General features: G+C 37.8%; 1 protein-coding gene across 1 annotated transcript in view; it reads right to left on the reverse strand.

Annotated features, from left to right (window-relative positions):
* LOC309959517 (cadherin-6) overlaps positions 1-26340 on the reverse strand; it is a gene marked incomplete at both ends in the record, with an annotated part of 56102 nt that overhangs the window by 18763 nt on the left and 10999 nt on the right. The window contains 3 exons of the mRNA XM_082835843.1: positions 857-1024; positions 3246-3365; positions 6667-6961. Coding sequence (XP_082691969.1) covers positions 857-1024; positions 3246-3365; positions 6667-6961 — 583 coding nt within the window. The remainder of the gene's footprint in view (positions 1-856; positions 1025-3245; positions 3366-6666; positions 6962-26340) is intronic.

A 26340-nucleotide genomic window follows, 5' to 3' on the forward strand; every position in this document is an offset into this window, starting at 1 on the left:
TAAACAAGATAAAACTATTTCCTGTTGATCTGTGTGTATCTCCATTATAAAAGAAGCCCTTATTAGCTGACCAGCTTTACAAAAGGGCCACGCTTGAGTAAGTGGGTTTTCTACTTAATGATGGCAGCTGTTTTCTCCTGGAAGACAGGATTCAGGTAGTTTTCTTAGGAAATCATAGTCAGAAAGGAATTTTGATCCTGGAAGAAAAATGTCATTAAAACCAGTACCTACTTGAGGTCTCTAAGTGAAAGGGTCAAGTGTACTGCTTGAGACAGAGTGGGCATTTATGAATGCTGGTTTCTCCTTTATCTTCCTTCTTACCTAATCATGAGCGTTAAAGATTTTAGAGATGACTTTTGGTATCTCAATTAACCATAATGTAGAAAACTATTTATGATTACAAATGGATTAAGTAAATAGTTATTTCCACAGTTGTATTTTTAGAAACAGTAAAATGATAAATCCTCCCCTTGCAAAGCCTCGTGAGGACTTAAGGGAGATTACATGCCTGATTAAATTCACAAAATATAAAGTCAAATTTTTCCTCACAGCAGCATGTTTGTATACATATGTTCTGCACAAGCATATTTATGCCTGTGGTGGTCTTATTAATAAGGAAAAATAAAATAATGATGTTGCTTTTATAATAACAGCCATATCAGACTATCGCTCAGCTAATGACCAATAAATGTTCACATCTACTGAGCATCAATGTTGTCAACTCATTTTAATAAATGTGCCAGTTCTTACTAAGTTCACTAACTTTGGCAATTAATAACGGGAAATAAATATCATTCTTAAAGTTGCAGTTTTACAAAAGTGCACTGAAGACACTCATTCAATCAAATGTTCCTACTCTGGGGAAACCGGGGAGGGTTGTCATTGACATCCGTCAGCGTGATGTTCACTGTGGTGGTCCCAGACAATCCCCCCATCTGTCCACCCATATCCTTGGCTTGAATCACCACTTGGTACTGCTCCCTGTTTTCACGATCCATGTTGAGCAAGGCTGTCTTGATGATACCTATGGATATGAAGTTCAGAAATGGAAAGGGATATATTAAAAATACTTTACAAAATCATTTATTTATGCAAACAAACATAGATTGTCACCCACAATATGCATCACACTGTGCAGATGTCATGGGTGACCATTAAGATGATTGATTATAGTAATCAATCAATAGTAATCAATTTCCTTCGTACTGAAGGAAATTAAACCCACGTAGGGGAGGTAGATACATAGATACATTAAAAAAAAATACACCTATAATGCAAGGAGAATGAAAACAAGTACAAGTCACATCCTGCAATAGTGCAGACTGTAAGTGGTATAAATATTAAGTGTTATAAGATGACACAGCAAAATATAACTTGGCGTGTGGCACAGTGCTAAACTACTGTAGCTGCTTGATAAAGGACACTGGGTGCATTATGAGGAAATTAATAAAGTCATATATACTTGAACTGACTCCTGAGTTTCACATTACCGAATTAACTAATTCCTCAGCAAATATACCCACCATAATGAATGCTCTGAGGATCTTCTAAACCACAAAACTGTGGTCTTATAAAAACACAGCATCAGTTGTCTCATAATGATCATCTTGTATGATCCTAGAGAATTTTTTCCCTAAAGCTGACGTGAACTTTAGTTCAACAGGTCCCAGCAGTGACCAACATTCTTCAGTTAGGTAAAATTTATCTCTGTTGTTAGATGGTTATAAAATAATTAGTTTAAAGAACTTATAAAAGTTTGTCTAATATCTATGTAAGGCTTATGCTTCAATTAGCAGCATTCTTTCAAAAATCACTGGAGAAGGCTTTATAACCTTCTCAGGTGGCACATTCCAGTGCTTAATGACTAGTGAAGCTGAAAATATCTTTCTTTATTTTTAACAAGAACACCTCAGACAACAGGTAGGAATGAATACCTCAATTTCATTCCTGCAGTGCTGGCTTCAGTGAAAGTGAAGCTGCTTTCTGTTCTCCAGATAATAGTACTTCTCTATTTAAACACAGGAGGTCACCTTAGCCTTCTGTCCTTTAAGTTGAATAATTCTAATTTTTCATCCTCATTGTTTTTAAACTCAACATTTCCTTTTTCCTTGGGATTCTTTCTAAGTTCACGGCACCTCTTACATCGATTTCCAACTGGATGTAGTGACCTAGAAAGGTTTTGATTTCTACTAACAATAATGGATGCTTAAAAATCATATAAAAGGAACTCTACTCCTATTATGACAGCAAAAATATGTGTAGAATTTACTATACAATACAAGTGATATTTATTAAAAAACAGTTCATCATAAGATAGTATGCTACTCTGTGGAGATAGTGCAGAAAAATGAGATGTTGAAGAAGGATTCCATTAAGGCAATCCGTTTTGTTTTTTAGGGCAGTAGCAGTTAGGATAAGCTAGACAACGTGACAACAAAATTAAAATTTGAGTGGTTTAACTGAACTGTAGTGCTCTGTGCAGGCCAGTAAGAAGCTCTGCTCACGAAAACCCTTAGACATTCAGGCTGGAGACCCACTCGATACTGGTTTCCATCCATGATCACTGTGGCGAGAGGAAGGGAACATGGTGGGTTGTGCACCAGGTCTAAAAGTTTCGCTTGGAAATGACTCGTATCACTGCTACATTTTATTGGCCCCAATAAATCACATGGCTACATCTAGCTTCCCAGCAGGGTAGAGAGATGCGATCCTACTAAATAACTAGAAAAAGAAGAATCAGAATATGTATAAACAGCCCTACTGGCTATCAGAAGGAGTTGGCCTTTTAGCTTCATCTCAAACTGGAAAAGAGAATAAAACAATGTGTAATTTTTCTGAATCTCCTCTGAATAAACATGGTGGATGAAAGATCCATTGTCAGATTACTTGCTTAAAATGACCTGGATGTCATATTTACAAGTGTATCACTGGTGTTGGGGAGATGAATCTAAGAAAATTCAATCACACTGATTGTTTTTATTAAAAAATATGCTAGCTCAGTTGAGCATGTCGATTAAAATTATTTTTACATATTTACAAGTGTATGTCATATTTACAAGTGGATGTCATATTTACATATTTACATATTTACAAGTCATATTTACAAGTGTATCACTGGTGTTGGGGAGATGAATCTAAGAAAATTCAATCACATTGATTGTTTTTATTAAAAAATATGCTAGCTCAGTTGAGCATGTCGATTAAAATTACAGATGGTAAAAAGAAGATACAAAAGGAATTCTAACCTGTTTCTGATTCAACTGAAAAATAGGGCTGCCCCTGTAGGATGCTATAGACAATTTTAGCACTGTTTCCGTACGTTGGATCATCAGCGTCAGTTGCAGTGACTTGGACAACAAATGTGCCTGTAATGACAGAAACATGAATTGAAAATAAATTAAGGGTTAATGACGGGTCCTTGATACCCACACAAGGAAAAAGCACAACCTTACTTCTACAGAAAACTATCATGGCAAGGGAGTGAAGAACTACAGTGGGATGCTAGGCTAAAAAGCCTTGGATTTCTCACTCTGAAGGAATGTGATCAACATTAATAAATATTGTAAGGATTAAATTAAAGGGAAGCATGGGAATGATCATGACTTTGGGTGTAACTGATTCCAACCCATCTCCAAGGGTGAGATTTGATTGGATTCTTGCTACGGCAATTCTTTCAAGTTATCTAGGCCTAAATCTATTGGCATCTTGCACTATTTTTTCTACGAGGATAAGTGTAGGTATTGTTTAATCAGGAGGCCATTCGTGATTTTGCTGGAAATTTGCTGTGTCATAGGTGCTTTTACTCCTGGACTAGAACGTGCTGACGTGGAGCCTGCAAATGCAGTAGCTATTTTGTGATCTTAGCAATGCCAGCCTGACGACAAAGCTGAATAGGACAGAAAATTACACAGAAATATCTAGAACACAAATCAAACTGTGTTCAAAGTCCACTTTACTTTTGGACTTAAGTAATGTGACCAATAAATGCTTGCATTGTTTAAAGTAATTTGAATTGTGTTTTCTGTTACTTACAAATAAAAGCATCCTAAGTGATAAATCTGATAATTCTAAGAGGTTGAAAGACCTTGAACCTTATGAGAAGTAGTTTTGGATTAAGTAAAGAATTAATTGGAATAGCAGAGGATACACACCCAGAATTTATAATCCCAAAAGATGATTATAATTAAATCCACAAAGAAGGCTATGTTGTTTTAGATTGGCATTCTTATCTTAGAGACCACAGTTAATAATAACCTTCAAAGTATCCCTAACCCCCAAGAAATTCCATGCAAATTTTTACATGTATATTACAATGAGAAGAAGTTCCATGGACTTTATCTGATTCTCAAAGGGGTCTGTGACTTCCAAAAAGGGTAAGACCCTCTGATTAAGATCATTTTATGGCTGACTTTTGGTATTCATATTAGACAAAGAGTAAGCATACTGCTAGAATTCTCCTGTCCACGAACAGGGCAGGGAAGTCACATTTAGGGAATATTAGAATTTTTACATTGCTTGTGTAATGTAAATAATTACATTATTTACAAATTACAAATTACATTATAATTACAAATTACATTTTGTAATGTAAATAGTAATTTTTACATTGCTTTTGTAATGTAATAAATTGTTCCATTTATTGAACAAATATACTGTACTGTGTTAGGGTTGGATGCTCTGGAGGTAGCATGTTGATGCATGAGATAGAGCACCCGTCCTTGTAATTTGACAAGGTATGTAGGGAAAATGAGAGCATATGATTTTAAAGCGAGGAGTAGTAGAAGTCAACAGACACCTACGTTCTTATTTGACATCAGTACAGAATTTGATTGCTTTTAGAATATGGTTATCTGGACACTTTGAGTGCCTATTAGTTGCCAGATGTGGTACTGGGGGCTCTGCACTTGTTTTCTCCTTTCATTCTTACGATAAGGATTAGGAGTTGATGTTTATTATTTCTTTTTTATAGATATGGAACTGGAGGATCAGAGACATGAAGTCATTTATTTACCTAAGGCCACATTGCTGCTTATTAGTAGGGATAGTTTCAAACTTAGGTCTGTTTGTCGTCGAAGTCCTTTTTTTTTTTTTTTTTTTTGCGGTACGCGGGCCTCTCACTGCCGTGGCCTCTCCCGCTGCGGAGCACAGGCTCCGGACGCACAGGCTCAGCGGCCATGGCTCACGGGCCCAGCCGCTCCGCGGCATGTGGGATCCTCCCGGACCGGGGCACGAACCCGTGTCCCCTGCATCGGCAGGCGGACTCTCAACCACTGTGCCACCAGGGAAGCCCCGAAGTCCATTTTTACTACCTTGTTATTGTCCCACTACCTTCATGTAATTCTTTTGGGATGCCTTTACTATCACAATAATGACATGTTAATTTATGATAATGATGAATGTCAACATAACTGTGCCTGTGTGCAGATTGGAAAAAGGCTTCTCTTCCTCAAGACGTGTTACTGCCAGCTACCCTCAAATATTTATAAAACATATTTAATTCTATAATGACTTCAAGAGTACGCTGCCCCTTATATTGTGCAGTTACACTTTGCACATCTTGTTAGAGTTGCCCAGTGTGGTGCTGATGACCAGGCTGTCCTTCATTAATTCTTCCTGCCCTTTACCATGTAGAGGAAAAATATTTTTCCTAACAAATCTTCCTCTTAAAAGAATTCTAATCCTCCTCTTAACTTTGGTGATCATTTGTGATTTTTCTAACAAAAAGTGACTTCAAGTAATGAGATGAGTAACTTCTTCATGGGAAAAATTGAGATGTTTTATAATCATTTCTGTAGATTATGTATTTTCCAAGTCTTAGAATTGTGAACTGAAATGTCTCTGATATCTGACTCGCAAAATTATGGAAATGTTTTTTATTATGTAATTTAGCCCTTTTGAACTTGACACTGAATATAACTTAAAATAACCCTTTACACAATAGTTGAACATTTGTCATTGTCTCCCCTGAAGTGTTTTAATGTGGCTGACAGTGATGTCAGTAGGATTTTTTTCTTAATTTAAATTCTATTTACCTTTTCCCAATCTAAGCAAATTAAATGCACACGTATTAACTTTAAAATTGGTAGTAGAATTGTGCACAAAATATTAATTTACCATATTAATGTCATGAAAGTCTCTTAATTTCTACCACTTAGTAAAGAACATATCCTCTAGACATCGTCTGCATATTGTTTACGGATTTTTTTAAAAGTTTTCTTTCAGTCTCTTTCTCAAATATAATTACTCTTTAGTCTGGACTGTAAATTCAGGGCTTTTGTTTTCCATTGGGGAGATCCTTACCTGAAGCCTAATACCACTATGGGCTAAGAGAAATAGAGAGGGCTGCTGCCTTTCAGTCCAAGAAATAAAGTGGGCATTCTGAGTGGGGGAGGAATTAAATGAAATGGTCTCTCCTCCCTCCCCCTCTCACCCTGCCACTTTTCATACCCTAATCACTAGAGGAAATGCTGTTTTCTTAAAAATAATAAGACTAGAGTAATATTAGGAGACACCGGTGCACTTACAAAAAGGACATAAATGGACTGTTTGAAACACAATGCTTCTAGAATTTAGCAGCTAAGTTCATTCAATTCAGCAAATTTCACTCACAGGACTTGTTATTCAGTTGATGTGCTAGAGGAAATGGTTGAATCACATCTCACTCACCGACATCAGACATTTCAGGAACAGTGGCCGTGTAAACCTCCTTGGTGAATATTGGTTCATTGTCATTGATGTCATGGATCTTGATGATGAATTCAGACTCGGGCTCCACAGGTCTCCCTGTTTTTCTGTTTATGGCCTGAGCTCGAAGGATGTAAACAGGTTTTTCTTCCCTGTCCAGCCTCTTGGTGGCCTGTATATCCCCTGTGTTTTCATTGATAATGAAGAGATCTCCTGCTCCATCTCCTGAAAGGATATATTTAAGTGATCCATCTCCTCTATCCTGGTCTGAATGTAACTAGTGTAGAAAAAAAAAAATTAAAGAAAGTAAAAGTCAAGCATGTGATCCTAAACTGTTTGTCTTTATGATGCAATGCTATGTTAACTTTCATTCAAGTCTTTCTAAAGGTTGCAGATGGTTCTCTTTTACTATTTACTTAAATCCTCAGTAGTAAATGCCATTCGTTAATGAACATGTTTCCTTATAATCACAGAGATTTCCGGAAGTGGAACAGAGCTTGGATAAAATTTAGTAATCCTGATTTTGAAGAATGGAAAACTAAAGGCCAGAGCAATAGTAAGATGCCCAAGGACATATAGGCCTGGCGGGAACGAAACTATTTTCACTACAGCTTTCAGATCTATTAATACACTCTCCCCCTCACTTTTATGTACACAGATACACTAGACAAGCAATATCCTACTGAGAAAAGGATTTTGGTTTTTGAATCAGAGTATACATTTTGCCTCTACACATTGCTATCTTGGTGAATTTAGGAAAGCTAGTCAATCTTCTTGATTCTAATATGATGGAGATTATAGTCAATTTTCTAGGAAGATGTGAAATTTATTTATGAAATTCAACTCAAAGTGTTTGAGAAACATCTTAAGTGCTGCCAGGGACAATGCCTTGAAACCACCCTGACTAGGTAATTTACAAGATAAATTGGAATAAGATAAATTGGAAAAGAATATTTAACACATATTTTAGTTTAATATGGGAAAGGACCTTCTAAAAGATTAGATTGAATAGTCTGCCTTATGAAGCAGTGGGTTCTCTGTTCCTGAAGGTCATCAAGCAGAGGCTCTGATAAGATTAACAGCCAGTGAAATGGGTCTGGGTAAAGGGTTGCGGTAATGAACGTGAAGATACCACTGAAGTGAAGAGGGCGATCCTAACTTGGAAAAGTAGCCCATGGGTTACTTATCCTGAACTTTATATCCACTCTATTGACTTCCCTGTTGTTTCTTTAGTTCCCTTCTCCCCACCTCAGCAAAAGTTTAGGCAGTATCTCATAGGTCTTCCAATAACCTAACCCTATTCACAATTTTTTTTCAAAAAGTGCTTTTTACCAAGGAGAACTGTTTTCAGATCTCAGTTGTAAGTGTCAGCTACATACAGACAAGTCAGCTTTAATGGCTAGTAGGACCCTGTGGGGCCCTCCTGGGTACAAGCCCCTCCGTGCTTCCTGTTTCTTGTTTGTAGAGAAAGGCTTTAGTCTCCTAGGTCTTTCCTGAGTTCCAAAGAGCAGACTCAAGCAGTTACTAATTAGGTAAGTGAGGGAATGCAGAAACAAAGGAAAAGCAAATAGTTCAGTGATAAAACGGAGTCCTAGTTCCTCCTGAAGAGATATATACATAACAATCTGACATATATTTTTGAGTTCTGCAGAAACTAAGCTCCCCCACACAAGGTAGAGGATGGTGATTACATGTTACCACAAGCATGCAGATGCCAGATTCAGAAGGTTGATGATTATGATTCCTGAAACATCACCCTGTTACCTCACCACCAGCCAGTCAGAAGAAGGTCCATGAGCTGCAATCCTCATGCCAAATGTTGCCTTTAAAAACCCTTTCCTGAAAGCCATTGGGGAGTTTGGGTCTTTTGAGCATGAGCTGCCCATTCTCCTTGCTTGGTGCCTCCAATGAACACTGTACTTTCCTTCATTACAACCTGGTGTCAGTAGATTGGCTTTGCTGTGCAGCAGGTGAGCAGACCCAAGTTCTGTTTGGCAACAATCTCTACCTTATTTCAACTCTGTCTAAGTGGAGTATAGGCTATGTTACAACAGTAATGGCAACAACAGCAGCAGGTAAACCATCTCTGTGTTCTCTTGATTGATACTGCATGGAATGTTCAGAGTAACGTCTACAAACACATTTGAAAATAGAATCTCAGGGGAAAAAGGGACTTAAAAAATATGTAACCCAGACTTTCTAAAAGTATGTCCCATGGAGTATCATTTACACAAAATGCTGAGGAAAAAGCGTTCTGTGGCCCAATAATTTTGGGAAATACTTCATATTCTGCCTCTTTCTTAGAGTCACCCAGTGCCCATTAACTTAGGAAAGGCTGTGAGTACCTATAGTCCACAACTCTACTAAACATCATTTAATCTAGCTTTCCTGAACTTTCTTATGTAATGAATCCTTTTTGGGTGTGATCCGTATTGATATTCCCCAAAACAGTTTTCCAAGAAACTCATTTTGGGAAACATGAGATAATTGAATCCATCACTGCGAGAGTCAAGAAAACTGAGGCTCCTATATGTAGTGTTTCCCAAATCACGCAGCTCATGTGAGAGTCAGATTAGAACTTGAGTGCAAGAAGAGGCTTATAGATTATTCCGTGCAACCTTCTCATTTTGAGAGATAAACTGTGTCTAATGCCACACAGCTACCACTAGTTAATAGCAGAGTTTGAGGAAGAGAATATTATTTATACAATTAGTGGCCTTGAAAGCAATTTGACAGAAATCATGCAAGATAAGTGCGAACGGGGAGAAAATTGCTTAGAAGTGAGACAAACGCAATAAGAAATGTAAAACAAGAGCACTCCATGATTTGTGTAATGTGATGCGCTAAGAAAACGCTGAAACCCTGACTACACAGAAAGAGTCACTGGGGAAAGTTTTAACTCTCCATCGTCAAATTCTTATGACTGAAGAGAGCTCTTAAAAAGCTATTTCATTAACTCATGAGTAATGAAACCAATGTCACTGCCCTTTGGATCTGGCTCTAGGACAGCCATGGTCAGCAGCCTGGCACAGTGCAGGGGGCACCACACCAGGAGTCCCAAGTGTGGGCCTTGCTCATTCTCTCTCTCTCAATAGGACAGTCAATTAACTTCCAAGCCCTGGGATCCTTATCAGAAAATGAAGATGATTGAGCTACAGGACAAGGCTGTAGTGAAGCACTAAGAGACTATATACAAATACTATGTTAGTTCCTACATAAACATGCAATAAAAGCATGTGTTTTATAAATTATAAAGTGTCTTCCAAATTTAAGATATTGTTACTATTATTAGCTCTTAGTTCACAATGAACAGGTTTTTGCTTTTGACTTTGAGAACTTTGTTCTGAGGCCTTTGAAAACCCAATTTTACAAACACATGGTATCTCTAAGGTAAAATCTGTTATCAGAAGCCAGTATTCTTCTATCAGGTGGCCACTGCTATCTTTCCACATGATTTATTATATTCTGCATTCCACTAGATTACAGCCTCCCCTCAGCCAGTTCTTTCATCACTTTCAATATGTAGTTGTTGCACAATTAGTAGGTGAGTACCACATTGGATGACAAGATTTATTCAGGTAAAAGTAATCAGAAACTTATTTTTAGCTGTCAGGAGAGACCATTTCAATGACTTATAGAACAAACACCAAGACAATGTAAAAGGGCAGTGGAGATGCCAACTAAGAGCGTGAACAGGGATTGCTCTGCAGATCCCAATTCTGATTTATCAATATTTGAAAACTAGTGGGAAAGTGCATCTCTTCACTCAGGCATTGTATAATAATAAAACAATTTAACCTCATCCCCCTCCCAGTGCAGTGTTTGCATCTGATGGAGCGCACAGAATAGAAACCTCCAGAAGCCTTTGTGTGCTCTTTCCCCCTCTACTTCCCTTCCACTGAACCCCCCTGAGGCCAGTTCTTTTTTCTCTTCTTGGGGAAAAGAGGAAACGTAAGAAGACGTCAGTGCAAGTGAAAGCGGTGGTGACAAGCAGACATTAGGGGTTTGTTGAGCTCTTAGAGTTTAATTGGATTTTTTTTCTTTTGTGATGTCATTCATCATGGCCACTGTAAAAGGCAGAAGTTAAACAACAACAAATAAAAGGTTGTATGCTGCCCGAGGCATGTTTTTTCTAATTTCAGTTTAATGTGGCTGTTCCATTAAGTTTAATCATCTGGCTCACTTCTAACGATTCACCATCAAGTAAAAATTATCCACTTCCCTCGGAAAGTCACATTTCACCTGGGGCTCGCAGGACTTTCTACTACTGTACCTGGAGCATTTTGTTGCAGAAGAAGCTCTTGGTCTTTGCTTGCTTTTCTGTTGACTTATCATTTTTTTAAGTGTAGCATCTTGACAAATAAATACAAGGATCTGGGGTTGTAGATACGGCCCCATTGCAGGCATCGCTAAAGCGGTGCCAGTATCTTTTTATCTGCTACGCATGCCACCTCCCGACTTGATTTTGTCTCTAATTCAAAGGTATAACACTAACTGTACAGATTTTTAGTGGTTTATGGAGCTAGTTAATGCTGCCCCATTCCCCCCATTCCCTATGTGTCACTGAGTCACTTGTCTTAAGTCAGTAACCAAACTGAATCTTCTAAGCATATGCATTGCTGAGACAAGAAAGCAGAGTTTAAACAGAAGTTTACCTACATGGCACATCTGGAAGTACCTACAACAGCCTGAAAGGGACTTAGGGAAGGAATTATGTGATTCTTTTGCTGAAATAAAAAAATGGGTTATGACTAATATGCTCATAGAGTGTAATGTGGCCCTTTAAGAAACGTAATGATTGCTAATCTGGAATGTTATAAGAATCAGAGAACAGCTGTGGTGAAAAGATGTTGTCTGATTGGGATTGAAGTGTAGAAACTGGAGTTACAGCAGAGAGAACACCTTTGTGCTAAATAGATTGAATATTATTTTAAATTGGGAAAATAGATTTACAATCAACTTAGGACAAATTGAAGCTTAACTGAATTCAATATGTATATGTATATATGAGTGTGTATATACATACATCTCTCTACATAATGCACGTATACATAATGCTAATAAATATACTTAATGTAAAAATCGTGAAGAGCTTGTTAGGTAGAGTTTATGTCAGGAAGAAATTTCTTGAAGTACATGGCAGGGATTAGGAGTAGATTCTGTTTCAGAGATCATAGGGGTAGGTAAATAAAAATATCTTTTTTATTTTTTTTCTTTTGCGGTATGTGGGCCTCTCACTGTTGTGGCCTCTCCCGTTGCAGAGCACGGGGTCCGGACGCGCAGGCTCAGCGGCCATGGCCCACGGGCCCAGCCGCTCCGCGGCATGCAGGATCTTCCCAGACCCGGGCACGAACCCGCGTCCTCTGCATCGGTAGGTGGACTCTCAACCACTGCGCCACCAGGGAAGCCCTAAAAATATCTTTTAATAAAATTTTATATTACATATTTTAATATGCTGTATTTGGATGTTAATGATTATTATGAATTAACTAATTTATATCTAATTTATATTTAATTTATGTTTTTTACAAGTTAAAATGCTGAGGGCAGCATATTTTTGTGGCAGGTTGTTGGAACTAGACATGCAAATTCTCAGGCCCCATCTACCTCCAGAATCAGAAACTCAAAGGGTGTGGCCCAACAATCTGTGTTTTAAGAAGCCCTCCGGGTGATTGTGATAAGAGCTCAAGTTTGAGAATCACTGCCTTAACTAGTACAATCATAATGCATGCATGGTCTTGGGCAGGGAAAGAAATGGGTATGTAGTAGTCGGGTAACCTTGGGGAACTTAGTTAATTTCTCCAAGCCTTATCTCCCTCATCTACATAAGAATAATACCATTCTTAGTTTACAGGTAAGTTGCTCTGAAAATTAATAAAACAATGTATGTAAAATGCTTAACAGAAGGCCTAGCTCAAAGATATGCATCAATAAATGATTCTTACATCACAGACAGGAAATATTCAGAAGGTGGACTTTGAAGGTGGAAACATTTGGGTCTGAATTCTGACTTTCCTATTAATCAACTAAATTAATTAAGTTATCATAGTTTTCATAGGTCATCTTTAAGACAGAACTCAAAATAACTAATTTTGCCAGATATTCCTCTTCTACTTGTCCATTAAATGTAAATATTCCTTAGGCCTATGTCTTAGGTCCTTGTCTTTCCTCATTTCACATACTCTCTCCAAATGAGATTATCTATTTTCATGGATTAAACTATTATCTCTGTGCCATTAATGTCCAAATCTCTGTAAAACCTCAGGACAGACATTTTCGTGAGATACAGAGTCAAGGATACAGTGATTCCCAGGCAAGTCTCTTGGACAACTCACACTCAGTACTTCCCAGTTGACGTCATTACCTTCTCTCCCAAACCATTCTTCCTCTTGTATGTCCCATCTCTGTAAGGACCACCAGAGAGTCACCCTAGAACCTTCCTTCTGCCTCCATCTCCAAATTCATTAGGCCCCTAACTCCTGCCAATTCTACCTCTTACCTATATCTTGACTCACCGCCTACTTGTCTCCATTCCCACTGGTGCCACCCTGGTCCAATTCACCACCATTTCTCTTTGACCTATTGCAATGAGGCTCTCTGAACACACACTCAGTCTTGCTTCCTTTCCATCTATTTTCCTTTCTGTGACTAGATGAACTTAAACAACACCATCAACAACTTTCAAGATACCACTCTTTTCTAACTGAATCCTTCAGTGTTTTCTCTTTACTCTTGGGATAAGGCCCCTAGCCCCACTCAGCATGGCCTCCAAAGTCTCCACAGTCTCTGCCCCTCTCCTTAGCTTCATCAGCCGTCATTCTCTCCTTGACACTCTTTGTTCTAGTGTACTGTACGTATTGCAGTTGGTTGAAGATACATCAGACTCTTTCATATCTAGGCCTCCTTGCATGTGGTCCCCTTGGTGTAAAGTCCTTTTAAACACCTTCACCTGGTTAATCCAATTCATACATCAGGTCTTTGTAATCTTGATTTCCTCAGGGAAGTTCTCCCTGAGCTGCTAGTCTAAGTTATAGCCTCCTGTTCTACACTCCCAATTTCTTCCCCAGTTAGCCATCAGTACATTCTCAATTTTTTTTTTTTTGAGAATTTCACAGCTGTTTTCATGTTTCAGTCAGCAAACAGCTAGATGGCAAATTTCATGATTAAAAAAAGCATCAAGCCTGTCTGGTTCACTTCCGTATTCTCAGCACCCAACATACCAGCACATTATAGATCTTCAATAATTAATGATTGCAAAGAAAGAATGAATGAATGTTATAAAGATAAAATTGGATAAAATATCAATAATCAATGAAGGTTTCTGGAAACTAGAAGGTAATCAATAAATCTTAGTGTCCTCCACCCCCTTTCTCACTTGATTTTAGGATAATTCCATGTATCAAGAATATATGTTCCTGAAGCTGCCAGATAATTTAGCAATTACTACCAAACACTAAGCACATTGTCTAGTCTGAGCAGTCAGAGAGCAATTCAAGTTATCACCTCAGATATAAAAAATTTTCTTTAATAACCAATTAAACCTCAATAATAAAGGCAACCTGTATTGGATTTGTTCAAAAGAGCAGATGTTATAAGTACCTTGACCCATTATAAGTGCTGGAACAGAAGTCATCTGTTAAGGGTGAAGAAGTTTCAAGAATGAAGCTGATGGAAAATGAATGGAAAATTCTCCATTTCACAGAAACATTGTTCTATTAAAATATAGTTTAACTGTCAACCAAGACCATTTAAAAACACTTATTGGCTTGAAGAGCTGCATAAGGCAATGAATAAAAAACATCTAATACCTGCCTTCTATACCTTTGCAAATTAGCCTTGGAAATACTTACCCGTACATAAAAGAAAGCAAATAAAAGCAGACATTAGACACTTCGGTATTCTTATTAAGTATTAGTTAGGAATAACAAGGTAAAGGAAACGCTAGAGAACAATACAGAGGGAACCTGTGAGTTGGACAAGGTGGAGTCAGGGGACATGTTAGCTCTTTGATGGTTTAGGAAGACTTCTTGGAGAAGGTTGGATCACCGAGGGGAGAAAAATGGCTTGGCAACCAGTATGAGCACGTGGCATGGTTTCAAGGCTCTGTGTGGGAGAAAATCAGAGAAGGCCTTGAGTATGTGCCTGGAATAATAAAAGCAATAAAGTCAGCTAAAATAGAAGCGTCCTTCCCTTGAGGTGCAGGGTCACATATTTTCTCACACTGCATTCAGATGTGCACGGGAAGATGCAGCTTCCTTATTATTTCTTCCTTTTTTTTATCCCTCAAGCTCTAATCCCATTGAGTATTAGGAACTCGATATTAGGTTGAATATTCAGTCAATATTCAGTAATTTAGTGCAGTCCAATAAAATCTGCCTGATTCAATAATACAGTCTCTTTAGATAACTATTTTAAATAAATCCCAGTCTTTCTGGGTTTTGCTTTCTCTCTTTGCCCCTGATTCATTCCAAGATGACATCTGGGTGTATGAAGAGGAGAGACCCACATGGCACAAATCAGAGGAAAATTCGGGGCTTTTGGAGCTAAGGGCAGTCCTGTACTGCCTCTGGTCCACTGGTCTCTAGACAATAGCTCTCATCCATTACTTTCCTCAGGGGCATCTATGGTTTTGGCAAGTGGAATCACGATCTCAGCTCTCCAGGGTCCAAGGTGACTAGTCCCACCCTGCCTGCCTCCTTGGTATCACATACCCCCTGATGTCTGAGTATCACTCCTCCATTGCCCTTGGCAAATGTGGACTTAGCCACAGGGTTGCTTTGTCCTTGGTAGGTACCAGCAAAGAGATCATCCACCCTTTTCTTGCCCTGGAGAAGCCCAGGAGCTTAAAGGAGCTTCTCCTCCACCACATGATTGCCTCAAAGGGAAACGGGCAAAAACCCACTTTGTTTTCACCTTTATCCACAAACTTGCCACTGCTTCCCACTGCCCCCTTTTCCAGACTTCAGATACAATGTCTCAGAGAAGTAGAGATGACTTTAGATACACACAGGGCTGTGTGTTTTTGTGTTTAATAGCCAGGAATGTGAAATGCCTCCCTCAGTTTCAGGAATACCCCACCACTTAAGTTTTGGTGGGAGGAAGAGACAATTCCCACCATAAAAACTGAGAAGATAACTGGGGGGTAAGAATGACCAATAGCCCAGAGCCTGGCACCAATAACTTTTGGTAACTACATTTATAAATGGGATTCGTAAGTTTTATTCGAATTGGCCAGGCTCATCTCTCGATATGTTAAATGGGCTCTAGAGGAATCAGGACAATCTCTTTTCCTCTGACAAAACCTAGGTTCAGGCTGCCTCCATCTCCCATTTTCTTTTTTGATTATACTGTGTTGCCTCTTATCATGACTAGAAAACATTATATCCTTCTATATAATCTAAATAATTTGATTGATTTTTAGAACAGTGTAAATATTTTATCTTTAAAGCTTTCTCTTATATGATCAATCATTTGGCAATGGGTCTGTCTGGAATTTGGGAAAATAATAATAGCAGACATCTATGAAGCCCATCCTATGGGCCAGGAAATGTGCTGCTGTTACACAGATTATATAATTTGTTACTCATTATGACCCTCTTCCTATCACCTCAACTGATGAGGAAACTGAGGCAAGGTAAGAGTTTAGTAACTTCTCAGCATCATACAACCAACGGGAGAAGGATTGGAGTCCAGGCAGTCTGACATCACAGTCTAGTCTGTTAACTGCAACATAAATATTTTCTCTGGATATTCACATTCAGTTCTATGACATTCATTAAAGGTTTATCCTGTACCAAACAATATTTTAAGTGCTGAGTTACACAGATCTATCTAATTCAGGATGTTTTGACCTCTGCTCTATGAACATTTTGGGCTGGGTAACTCTATTCTGTGTATTATAAGATGTTTAGCAGCATCCCCGGCCCCTACCCACTAGATACCTGTAGCACCTTTCAAGTTGTGACCACCAAAAATGTCTCCAGACGTTGCCAAATGTCCCCTGGGGGGCAAAATAGCCTCCTTTGAGAACCACTGATTGAATCCTATATCTATCTATCTATCTATTAATATCATCTATCTATCTATCATCTATCTATCAATATCATCTGTCATCTATCTATTATCTGTCTAATCTATCCTTCAATCTTTTTTTCCTCAATGCGTACCTTGTAACTTTAAAAATACGTTCATATAATACCGTAAAGTGCTCTGCATTTGCAGAGATTCCACATGACCCCACTCAATTCAATCTTTTACCTTTGTTAGATTTAATAAGCACTGAAACAGACCTTGTGTTATATGAAGGAGAATTTTTGACAAAACTGCTAAAAGCAAAAGAATTTTAAATCTAAACTCAGAGAAATGTATTAATTCCCTTGACATTTATCCTTTACACTCAATACCTTGAATTTAATGTCAAAAGTACCAGAGTAACTATTAAATGAACAAAACTTTAGTGCTATAATAGTTGTGGTAAGCAGAATAATGGCTCTCCCAAAGATGTTCATGTCCTAATTCCCAGAACCAATGACTATGTTACCTTACATGGCAAAAAAGACTTTACAAGTATGATTAAGATAAAGATTTTGAAGTAGTGAGACTGGATTAACCACATGAGCCCAATGTAATCACCAGGGTCCTTATAAGGGAAAGAAGTAGGGGAGAGTTGGAGTCAAAGAAGGAAATGTGATGATGGAGCAGAGGTCAGAGAGAGAGACTGAGATAGAGAGAGATTTGAAGATGCTATGCTGTTGTCTTTGGTGGAAGGGACCATGAACCAGGGAATGTAGTCAGCCTCTAGAAGCTCGAAAAGACAAGGAAACGGCTCCTCCCCTACAGCCTCCAGAAAGACATCTTGCGGCACCTTGATTTTAACCTAGCGAAACCCATTTCAGACTTTTGACCTCCAAAGCTATAAGATAATAAACTTGTACTATTTTAAGCCACTAAGTTTGTGGTAATTCATTACCGCAGCAATAGGAAACTAAGGTAGTTTTTTTCTTGTTCTTTTTTGAGGGGGGAGGATCTTAGTTCCCTGACCAGGGATCAAACCCGGGGCCATGGCAGTGAAAGTGCCGAGTCCTAACCACTGGACCGCCAGGGAAGTCCCACTAAGGTAGTTCTTTACCTTTGGAATTCAAGGTGAGCTGGAACTGCATGTGGTCCTTCAAGAATTTCAGTGAAGAAAGAAGAAAACTAACACGTGGTGAACATTTACTATGTGTTAGGTGCTGCAGGAATGCTTTGTTTGTTAATCAATAATACTCATAATGACTCCAGGAAGTAAGCTTTATTTTCTCCACTTTTATCAGAGAAACTGAGGTTAGGGAGGTTAAGTAACTTATCCAAAGTTAAGAGCAGAGCCAGGGAGGTTACCAAGACCTGCCTGACTCCATCAGAGTCACTCTCTGACTCACATCAGAGAATACTACCAAAAAGCACTCCCTACCATGATTATAAATGTTTCTGGATTCATTATATTATTATATTAGACCCCAGGCTAAATTATTTGTAAATTCTATTGGCACAAATGGTACAAATTATAATAGATGTTATTGTTCATTTGGGATTTATCAATTAAACAAATGCATTTTGGTTTACTCACTGCAAGAAGTTATTTCCCCAAAAAGGAGTTGTTTACTGCCTTTTGCTTGGCTCTGGAAGACCAAGGTCTTTGGCAGACTGAGACATTAGTCTGACCTCCTGCTTAGTCTAACATTTTCATTTTAAAAAAGCCAGTGGTAAATCAAGCTGAGAGCCAGATATCCAGTCAAAAATTGATTTAGTAAGGCATTGTAACTCACCAATTACAATCCTACTTTTTGCCTTATAATGTAATCTCTTCAGCACTTACCAAATCTAAGGACACACACACACACACACACACACACACACACACTCCCCTTGCCTCCTCTCTCTTTCTCTCTGTAAAAATACACTTTGGAAGAAAATATTAATAGATAAAAGCAGACATCTGAGACATGATGATTCAAGCAGCAGAAATTTTAAAAAAATTATGCTCCTCACTAGTTAATGGACTTTTCCCCAAACGTGTTTTTCTTCAAAGGTAAAAAACATATTGGAAAAAAAAGAGAAAAATATTGGATATAATATTCTTATGTAGATTCTTACTTAGAATCTAAAAAGTTAAAGCCATATCTTTATAAAACAAGTAGGTTGCTTTAGGGAGAAACTATTTCTCATTCAAATTCATAACTCTCAAGCATCCTGTACATGTCCAGTAAATGATGATTAAACTGAATTCTGTAACCCACTCATATACTCAAGGAAATAATGGTGAGCAATTCTAAGAGAAATGATTATGAGTTCATTAACTAGTTTTTAGTTTTATTGCATGGGAGTAGCTTATAAATTTTTAAATAATTTGAACAGCTTTGTTTTTTGTTTTTTCTTTAAGAGAATAACTGGGAAACAATCAGTGAAGAGAAATGTGTGCTGTCTGGATGGCCATGCTAGGGAAAGTGTGCTCATGGTGATGTTAGTGCCCTAAATTCAAGTGCTCCAACTCCTAAGCCCTGTGCTACTCTTCCATTGCCCACCATGCCTGAAATACTCTCTACTACTTGAACATGGTAATAATGTGGTATAAGGGAAGAGTAGTAGACTAAACCATGTCAAAAAGCATGGACTCCAGCTTCACCTTTGGCACTCTGCTGGCAATGGCACTGTGGTCTCTTAACCCCTCGGGGACTCTGTTTCCTTACACCCAGAAGGATTAAATTCTGCTCAACTGAAAGAGTGCTTAGGCAGATCGTGAGGAATGCTTGTACACATGAAAACACTTTATAAACTGTAGTACTTGATAAAATGTGGAAAAATATTATCACTGCTCCTATCTCATTACAAATTTTCTGCAATAAAACTCTGCTAAAAAACAATCTAAGAAGCTTCTTCACCTACCAGGGGATGATTTCCCTTGTGTTGTGTTTTCTGTTCTGTCCCTCCCACCCAGCACCCTCCCCTTCTTTGAAGTTATTTGATGGTTTGAATTACAGTAAAGATTCTGACTGTCTCATTATCATTTTAAAACTCAAGTAAGTGATGTCTAGACTGTTGAAAGGAGATAAAACTGAATAAAGTACTGCCACTGAAGTCTGCCCAAGTCACTTCATTTTCTTGGTTTGATTTTAAAACAATATTTCCCTGTAAGAGGCAGGTAGATTGGTAATCACCAAGATCATAGCTTTCATACAAGGTAAATGATTCCCCCCTTTTGTTCTTTTTACAGAATACACACAGTTCGGAGGGTAGATAGAACACTCAAGATACAAATCGATAATAAAGTAATTTCTTATACTCCACTCTACCTTATTGATTTCTTTTTAAAAATTTTTAAACACTTTTATTTGGCAGTAATCTCAAACTTAGAGAAGATGCAAATATAAAAAATGCTTTACTTGATTTCTAAAGGGAAAGTTTGCTTCCTGGAGGGTATTTATCTTCATTGGAAAAACAAAAAAGAAAACCTAGGATGTAGATTAAGTAAATGAGCCAGATTCTTATGCTTCACGATTTATGAAAAGAAAACAATAAAGCATGCTAAAGTTTTGCATAACTGTTTTAAAGCAGAACTTTCTTTGCATCTCCTCTTTCATGTTCGCTTCTGAACTGTACTCATAATATAAACAGTAGAAAGAGTTAAGATGTGATTATTTTCCAGAAATGATTATATTTCTTGTGAAAACTCAAAATATGTTGATTAGAAGAATATATAGTTGGTACAAAAAGAATTAGTCGTTATATAGAATTTTTCTCTCTCTGTTATCCCATTTTTCTGTATAGTTGATTTTTTTGTGAATCATTGCAATCAACATTCTCAGGTCTTAAATGATTTCTCTTTTACTGAGCACTTGAATTATCTGCACAGTGTAGTTTAGGAATTTTAGGAAAAAAATTTGTTTTCTATTAATGAACTCCGGCTTTTTCTCATTTTGTTTCAAACTTTCTTCTACTGAGATCCTAAATAATGTCTGATTTTTCATTTGTAAAAGTCTTAAAGGAACCAACTTTTATATTATTTGCTATATATTTTCACTTTTATCTTTCCTGTTAGTTTATGCACATACAACTAACTGTGTTATCTTTAATTTCTCTGGTTTGCACTAAGGAAGCTTGAGTTTTCTGCTATTATATCATAAAATACCTATGTCATTTTGATGTGAAATTTCCAGAGGTAGTTTCTGTGGAAAGACTTTCATGATGATTTGGTTTATATGTTTACTATCTAATATATCCTTGAACTTTAAAGACTAGATTTTCAGTTGTCAACAACACAAAACGCGATCGATGATATCCATATCAAATCATCCACATCAATAAATTGGGAGGCAGCTTTTAGATAACACAGCAGTTTTTTATCTTTTGTGGTCCCTGCAGCTTAATTGAAGTAATATTTGACTGTTTCCAATGTGCAAAATCTGTACTAGATATCTTTAAGGATAAAAATATGAGTGAGGTGTAGTCTAGGGTCCTGCGGAGTTTATAAAGATATAAGTATTCAAAGGTTTAAATTCAATATCTAAAGTACTAATTTGAAAGACTAGACCTAGGACCCAATATAAAAGAGTACTCAGTATATTAAAGGTCAAAGTTTAACCTTAAACAAGGAATTAATTATTTAGCTCTTAAAAAATGTAATTAAACAATTAAATCAAAAGTAATTTTCCCACAATAATAAACTTTGGTGCAATAATATAAGGATCTCATGATATTAAATCCCACTTAACAACTTAACTATGATAATTCCAGTTTAAAACATTATACCCTAAGTGCGATAGTCATTTTTGATTGTTAGATGCATTGAAGTTTTATTGAAAAAATAACAACACCTAACCAGACTCTTAACATTTCACAGTAGTTTAAATATTCAAAAACATAAACTCCAAATTGTGGTGTTAAGTAATGATGTTTTAAAATGAAATGATATATAGCCTTAATAGGAGGATCTACAAAAGTTACCAGGATCATCAAATTACATAAAGTGTAGTGCTCATTTTATGTTTAGTTTGGTTGGGATAATAAAGAAAACTTTGCGCTGTTATATATACTTGGCCCTCTGAATTGCTGGCGATGAGTTGTGTTTGCAGCTGCCTTAGCTGCTCTGGCACCATCTTCTGGCCCATAATACTTGACTTCAGAGAATGAGACTGAACATTAGTGGAATCATCAACTGGGCACTTTTGGTTCATCCTTCTCTTCACCTTTCCTGTTTTCTGAAGATGCACTTGATAGTAGGATGCCTTCCCTCCTTATTCTGGTGTTCCCTTAGTACCTTCCTAGTGAGTACCATATGCTGACCTCATTCTAAGCTCTTTCTCTTATTAACTTAATTAATCCTCACCTCAACAACTTTATTACTCCCCTCATTTTTAACAGCTGAAGAAATGGAGAGCAGAGAGAGGTTAAATAACTTGCCCAATATTACCCAGGTAGTCACAGTGTAGCTGAGGCTCAAACATAGGCAGGCTGCCCATGCTATTAACTTTATAGTCTCTGGTGAATAATTGTTGAATGAATGAAAGCCATTTTCTCTCCAAATCTATTTGAAAATGCAAGAGCTGAGATAAATTCTTCAGCTGCCTTCTTAACTCCAATCTCTGTTCCCTCTAGTCAGCATTAAATCCCACATCCAGACGGATACGTCAGGCTTTTTGTTATGCTTTCATTACTGCCCTCAGGTCTTCTGAAACACACCAATTCGCCTCAAGTATTTATCCATATATCTTACACGTGTATACATTTTAATCTTTTAAAGTGCCTCCCTTTTCTTGTGCATATGTGTTCTTTGTGAATAGAAAACTGGAAGAAACTATAAATATTTTTCCTGTGAAACATTTTGGCATGCTGCTTTTCTTCTTATTCCAGGCTGCATAATTTCAAATTTGATTCCTCACATTGACCTTTGAGAATAGCTGTTGTTATTTTTACTTATTTATCAACAATGGCAATAAGAAAAAAACCTCTAATTCTCTTATGGAGAATTCTGTACTTTCTTTCAATATCTTCTTCAATTCTAGATGGAAAGATAGGTATTCAAAGAATATTGATATATTTAGCACACTCATGAGGATATGATATATATGATGTATGTATCAATATATGATGACAGTGTATATTACATTATCATCTTAATAACTGGCAATGTAAAAACTTGTAGGAAGGTGGAGCTTGCTAACAGCAGCCTACATCTATACAAAAAGAGTTGAATCCTTGAGTTTCCAATGATACATTAACATCTAAATATAATCTCTAAATTTGATGAAGGTTGTTAAAGGCAGGACCCCTTCCAAAACCCATTTATTTTTGGTAGAAAAGGGTAGAATATTAGAAAGACAGCTTTTAATTTTGACTAGAGGTAGGGCACTCTAAAAGTTAAATTTATAATTCTTGTTACAATATATTCTTAGTTTCTCATATTTAAAATAATGTACGAATTCACATCAATGGAAATGAAGAAAATCAGTGGTTTAAGAATATTTTGACCTTTGAGTGCCAATATGTCAGGGATTTTTAACTGATTTTTGAAATGAGTCAATCAAAATGATAATTAGGGATTTTGATTTTAAAAGACATGTAAACTGGGATGTTGGCATTCTGTATATTTATATTCCCATTCTGCTAGGGTGGACCCATACATGACAAAAAATGAAGAACTCTGGTGCAAATCAAATATTTACATGGTTTCATAAACAGATTAAGGTGATGAGTAAAGAAATACTTAACAACGTCCATAGGCTAGATTCTGGCGGGTTTGTTATAACGAGCATGCAGAGCCTCTATAACCTTCTGACAGCCTCTAGCTCTGTTTGGCTTGTGGAGCACGGAGGCAAAATAACTCAGTGGGAATGGAAAGGATTTGAACCTTTAACTCTCTTTTGTTCAACTTGATCCCTCCATTTTTTTCAGCAAATTGAGTTATAAGCAGAGGATATAGGAGTCCACAGGCATAATAACATGGAAGTTGGAGGATTTGGGATTGGGTCCTTGTTTGGCTTTCTATACTTTACTCTGCTTGTGTGACCCAGGTAGCCAAACAGTGCATTTGGGTTTATGACCAAGGTCAGACATTCTAACTCTTCTGCTCTCCATGTGAGTGACTGCAGAGAGGGAGGTTTAAGACTCAGAGAACGGCTGTTACACAGGACATTTTCTTACGCATAAAATAGCAAATTGAAGCTTTTGTCGTAAAGAAAGTGGAATCAGTTGGCCGACAGTGGAAACAAAATCAGCATTACTGCCAGTTATTGACAGTTGGGAAGTTACTTCTGGAAACATTTTTAAAAAGTACGTTCAAGGAGCAAGTGAAGGCACGTTCTCTTAAATACGCTAACCGGTTGAAATATGAAAATGTTAAATGTCTGAGCATTAAATTTAAATGATGAAGAAGAGAGATGTGCCCAAGGCATTTGTCCTGACACAGGGAGAAAAGATTACTGCAGGTGACTGAATCAGAACAGAAGTTTAGAGAAGGTTGTCAAGGGAAATAAAAAGAAAAGTGACTTTTTCATCATGATGACCAGAAACACCACTAATTGCATATCTAATTTTAAAATGCCGACCTATAACTATTTTGAATAACACTGATGTGTTCTTGAAATTAAAACAAGAAAAATTAAAAAGAATGCGTGGGATAATAATGCAACACATCTGTGTAGCTCTTTAAAAGTAGTCTCTAAAATTTTTTTCTGTTTCTCTCTACCCTTGGGTTTCACACAGCAGGTCCTCAGTAGGTATTTGTGGTATTGAGTTGAATGCAATCATTGAATGCCAAAGCATATTTTAGGACTGTTTCTTCATTTGTGCCTCAAAATGTCTCTGTGAAGTAGTGGATGTACAGGGTAGGGAATATAACTGAGTACTTGTGAGGTCAGACAGAGGTCGACTGCCAGGTTATAGCAGTCAGAGATCTTGGGCCAAAGTACTGGCCCAATCTGAGCCTTAGTTTACTCCTCTGTAAAACAGGGATTACAGTGGAAACTCACTGGTGAGGATACATTGCAATAGTACACCTGAAGCAGTTAGCAGAGTGTTTGGAACAAAACAATACTCAGTAAGTGTTAGCTATGAAGATGTTTTAATCTGATGTTCCTTTTTAAGCAGCAGTGGTTAATTAGTCTCTGAATCACCTTAGGAGGTCTCTACTCCTAAGTCTATGCTCTTTAAAAAAAAAAAAAAAGGAATATAAGAAAGCAATCTTTTAAATGGTCTTTCAGATGAATAAAATATGGCTTCATGTTGACTGAATTTGGATTACGTAATTAGGAACAAATAATTGTTCATTCCTAATTTTAAAGGTGTATATGGCTGACAACTTTTATTTTTATGGGCTGTTAAGACATTACTGTCTAATTATCCTATGACTAGTGGCTCATTGAATCGGGTAGACATTAACGACTCAAGAGAAAGGCATATTAGGAGGACCTGTACATTAGAGCATCAAAGGGAACCCAAATTTTCATGATATTTAAAAAAGCACAGCATATCAATTTTTGGAAAAACTCCCCCAAGAAAACCATCACCAAGATGGCAGAGTAGAAGGACGTGCTCTCATTCCCTCTTGCGAGAACACCGGAATCACAACTAACTGCTGAACAGTCATCGACAGGAAGACACTGGAACTCACCAGAAAAGATACCCCGCATCCAAAGACAAAGGAGAAGCCACAATGAGATGGTAGGAGGGGCGCAATCACAAAAAAAATCAAATCCTATAACTGCTGGGTGGGTGACTCACAAACTGGAGAACACTTATACCACAGAAGTCCACTCACTGGAGTGAAGGCTCCGAGCCCCACATCAGGCTTCCCAACCTGGCGGTCTGGCAACGGGAGGAGGAATTCCTAGAGAATCAGACTTTGAAGGCTAGTGGGATTTGATTGCAGGACTTCAACAGGACTGGGGGAAACAGAAACTCCACTCTTGGAGGGCACACAAAAAGTAGAGTGTGCATCAGGACCCAGGGGAAGGAGCAGTGACCCCATAGGAGACTGAACCAGACATACCTCTTAGTGTTGGAGGGTCTCCTGCAGAGGCAGGAGGTGACTGTGTCTCACCGTGAAGACAAGGGCACTGGCAGCAGAAGTTCTGGGAAGTACTCCTGGGGGTGAGCCCTCCCAGAGTCTACCGTTAGCCCCACCAAAGAGCCGGGTAGGCTCCAGTGTTGGGTTGCCTCAGGCCAAACAACCAACAGGGAGGGAACCCAGCCCCAACCATCAGCAGACAAGCGGATTAAAGTTTTATTGAGCTCTGCCCACCAGAGCAACAGCCAGCTCTACACACCACCAGTCCCTCCCATCAGGAAACTTGCACAAGCCTCTTAGATAGCCTCATCCACCAGAGGGAAGAGAGCAGCAGTAAGAAGAACAGAAGCAAGAAGAACTACAAAAGCAAGAAGACAGGAGAAGCAAGAAGAACTATAATCCTGCAACCTGTGGAACAAAAACCACATTCACAGAAAGATAGACAAGATGAAAAGACAGAGGGCTATGTACCAGATGAAGGAACAAGATAAAACCCCAGAAAAACAACTAAATGAAGTGGAGATAGGCAACGTTCCAGAAAAAGAATTCAGAATAATGATAGTGAAGATGATCCAGGACCTCGGGAAAAGAATGGAGGCAAAGCTCGAGAAGATGCA

Source organism: Leucopleurus acutus (genome assembly GCF_964270905.1).
Source record: "Leucopleurus acutus genome assembly, chromosome: 3".
Taxonomy (NCBI): domain Eukaryota; kingdom Metazoa; phylum Chordata; class Mammalia; order Artiodactyla; family Delphinidae; genus Leucopleurus; species Leucopleurus acutus.